Source organism: Sprattus sprattus (assembly GCF_963457725.1).
Source record: "Sprattus sprattus genome assembly, chromosome: 1".
Lineage (NCBI taxonomy): Eukaryota > Metazoa > Chordata > Actinopteri > Clupeiformes > Clupeidae > Sprattus > Sprattus sprattus.
The window spans coordinates 60,931,621-60,935,448 of NC_137920.1; the positions used below are offsets into that span (position 1 = coordinate 60,931,621).

The 3,828-nt window shown below is 44.1% G+C and overlaps 1 protein-coding gene across 1 annotated transcript; it reads left to right on the forward strand.

Moving 5' to 3' along the window:
- Positions 1-483: 483 nt before the first annotated feature.
- On the forward strand, positions 484-3,371 carry tppp2 (tubulin polymerization-promoting protein family member 2; the record flags this gene model as incomplete). Its single annotated transcript, XM_080839992.1, has 4 exons — positions 484-606; positions 1,774-1,965; positions 2,224-2,377; positions 3,177-3,371. Exons 2-4 carry the CDS (start codon positions 1,775-1,777, stop codon positions 3,369-3,371), a joined length of 540 nt encoding a protein of 179 aa, XP_080696118.1. The 5' UTR covers positions 484-606; position 1,774.
- Positions 3,372-3,828: the final 457 nt, after the last annotated feature.

Here is a 3,828-nt window from a genome sequence, read left to right on the forward strand (position 1 = left end):
CTTCCCTGGATGCGAGACAGAAAGAGTGCAGGGTGTGGTTAGTGAGGACACGGAGAGAGAGGCAGAGAATGATGAAGGGATATGAGGAGAGTCGAGGAGGATGAGAGAACTAAAAAGAGCACACAGAGTGTGAAGGATGGAGTGATGGAAGGAGGGTGGAGAGAGATGAAGTGGAATGGAAAGAGGGAGAGAGAGAGGAAGGAGAGGATGACAGACCCAGAGCCGTATGATGTCATCGTTTGTGCTGGGCTGTGCTCGCTCGCTCTCCCTCCCCTCCCCTTCTCTCTTGCTCACTCCATCTTTCCTCCTCCCCCCTCTACAGCTCTCTCGCTCTCTCCATCTCTCCTCCTCGCCCTTCCCCTTCTCTCTCGCCCACTCCATCTCTCCTCCTCCCCCCTCTACAGCTCTGTCTCTCTCTCTTCCTTCCCTCCTTGCTGCTTCCCCTTAGTCTCACCATCTCTGCATCTCTCTCCGTCGTGCGCATCACAGTGTAACCAAGAGACAAACACTAGAGAGACAGAGGAGGGAATAAACACACTGATCAACACAGCAGCATCTGAACAAAAACAACAAAACACTCTCTGGATTCTGTCACCTTACCCTCAGGTACGTTAACCTTACAGTCTGGAATACACACACACACACTCAAGCACACACACACACTCAAGCACACACACACACATACATTCACACTTGTGACTGGATTTTGCCCTCATTTTGCCTACCACACAGACACCTTGTCTTTGACTTGGAGGAGACTGGCAGTTGGGATGCTCCTGCCATGTTGGATGTGTTACTTTAGTGTTATGCATTTACTCTAGTGTTTGTTATGCAGTGTCTTTTGTAAAAACAATAATTCATACAAATATATTACAGCTGTCTTAATGCCAAAGATGTTTGTTTAGAAATACTCATAAATAGTCTTAATAGTTTGACGGTTGTTTGATAATAAACTGTTGCTTCCTGATGATGTGAATTATATATCCCGCCTTTGGGTTAACACTAAGATTATGGTTGTGAGATGATGGTGATTGTGGGAAGTTTATCAAGTTAGAAAGCTTTCATTTTTGTATGTTTTACAGAGAGAAAAAGAGAAAGGGAGAGAGCTTTTATGTTTCTTTGGATTGTGTTTGTGTATGTTAATGTGTGTGTGTGTCTGTGTGTGGGTTTGGGTGTGGGTGTGGGTATGTGTGTTTGTGTGTGGGGGTTTGGTGTGGGTGTGTCTGTTTGTGTGTGTGTGTGTGTGTGTGTGTGTGTGTGTGTGTGTGTGTGTGTGTGTGTGTGTGTGTGTGTGTGTGGGTTTGTGGGTTTGTGTGTGTGTTAGTGTGTGGGTGGGTGTGTCTGTGTGTACAAGTGTGTAACATCCAGTGGTCATTTCTGTGCTGTGCAGTGAATCAGCTCCACTAATGGAATCACTAAATGTGCAAAGGCTCATGGGAGAACAGTAGGGTGTGCCTGAACCTCAGCCAGTTATTTCTCATTGCGGCCCACCCTTTCTCAGGCAGCAATGCTAAAACAGCACAACATTGCACCTCAAACAATAAACCTGTATAAACAGGACGTGAAATTGTGTGTGTAGTCACTTTTTTATAATTAAAAGAAAAAAGTACTTTTCCAGGAATATATTGGCTCTCTTAATCTTGTACACTGTTCAGTGCATTATCACAGTAACAGCAATCGTGTATCTTTGTGTATACTGCATTTTACCCCTCGTTTCAGATTTTTGGTCATTAACCCTATGGGTTCGGTTTTTATATATATTTATTATGGTAGAATGGCAGAAGGCACTGTGACGGTGGCTGAGGTGGAGACAGCATTCCAGAAGTTTGCCGTCCATGGAGACACCAAGGCGACTGGCAAGGAGATGACTGGGAAGAACTTTGTCAAGCTGTGCAAAGACTGCAAGGTCATCGATGGGAAAAATGTCACTAGCACAGATGTGGACATCGTCTTCAGCAAAGTGAAGTGAGGCAACTCACCTCATCGCACATTTTGTAGTGCCATTGATAGTGCATGGCATCAGTCTGACTGTCAAGATGCATAATTGCAGAGCAAATGCGCATACTATCACATATATTCCTCCATATATTCTACTGGTAAAAACACAAATATCTTCAATTCAATGTCGATCATTATGGTACAAAGAATCTGTAACACAGTGAATTAATACACTTCTGTGTGTGTGTGTGTGTGTGTGTGTGTGTGTGTCCCTACGTGTGTTAGGGCGAAGACAGCTCGTGTGATCACATTTGAGCAGTTCAAGCAGGCAATGACGGAATTGGCTCTAAAGCGCTTTAAGGGGAAGGGACAGGAGGAGGCCCTGCAGCTAGTCTATGGCCTCATCGCAGGCAAGGAACCCACCAACGTAGGCGTGACGGTGAGTTTGAGCCAATCAACACAGACACACATAATAACCAATCCATTCACAGTTCAACATGATTGACTCAAGACCTAGTAGGGGAGAGTGGGGTTAGATGAGCCAGTGGGTAAGTTGACCCACCGCTTGTATCTAGGCTACCATACACAATTTGCATCCCTAGATTTCTCCATGTTCATGGTGGTAAGAAAAAAACTATGTGGATGAAGTAGTAAGCAGCTTTTTTGGCATATAAGGTATAATTAGTCTCACATGCGAAGCAATTTATTTCAGTTTAGAAAGTCAGATTTGTTGATGAACTGGGAGTGTGTAAAAGCATGTGAGTGAAATAGAAAAAGTGTAGCCCTTTTCCCAAACTTTAGCCAAACTTTTCCCAAACTTTAACTCTGGAAACAATTATCTTCATGCAAAAATGACTTTCATTAATGTACCATCAAATGTGGCTACAAAAATCTCAATTAATTTGTATTTTTAGCCTGCTTTCATATGAAAATCCTTAAACAACTCTTGTAAGAATTTTTCTACTGAGTTCCTGATGTGGAAATTGTTCCTTCATAGTTATTGATCTGCGTTCATGTGTAAGCTACATCAAAACTTCATCAACCTCACAAATCTCAGCGTGCAATCCGGAGGATACCTCTAAAATCCGCTCTAAAAATGAAACCACAAAGAAATTCTTACCTCCCGTTTCCCATGGAAATATATATAATATATAATTGTTTCTCTCCACTCATGTTCTAATCTCCTCTCTGTTTCTCTCTCTGACTTAACTATTTCACATTCTCCATTCCCCCTGCAGAAAGTAGCTAAAGCAGCAGCGGTGGACCGGCTGACAGACACTACTAAGTTCACAGGCTCCCACAAAGAGCGCTTCGACGAGTCCGGCAAGGGGAAGGGGAAAGTGGGCCGAGAGGACGTCCCTGACGGCAGTGGCTACGTGGGGGCATACAAGGGCCAGGGGAGCTACGATAGCAAGGTCAAACAGGACGAATGAGGGGCAGGGGTAGTAGGAACAGGAGAGCAGGATAGGGGAGGTCAGGGAAGGATAGGTGAGAGATTAGAAGATAAGAAAAGAGAAGAGAGGAGAGGAGAAGAGAAAAGCAGCGTTGTGACAGAGAGAATTTAGACGAGGAGAGGAGAATAGAGAAGAGAAAGAGGTCACAGATTGTATACATTTGATGATTATATGCATTTGTTCAAATGTTACATTGATGTACTCTATGTGTGTATACTGGAGCTATGAAGAAGGCTCTGTATGATGCATTTCCACAGATCACAACCAGCACTAACTACTAACCAGACCAACCTCATTCACCCCCCCCCCCCCCCCTACTCTCTAACAACAGTGGAGCTTTTTAAACGCTAGAGTTAGTGTCTCCCTCACCTCAGATGCTTGTATTAAAAGTCCCCTTGGCTGTATGTATCCCTGTGCCTTAGCTACTGAATGCAAT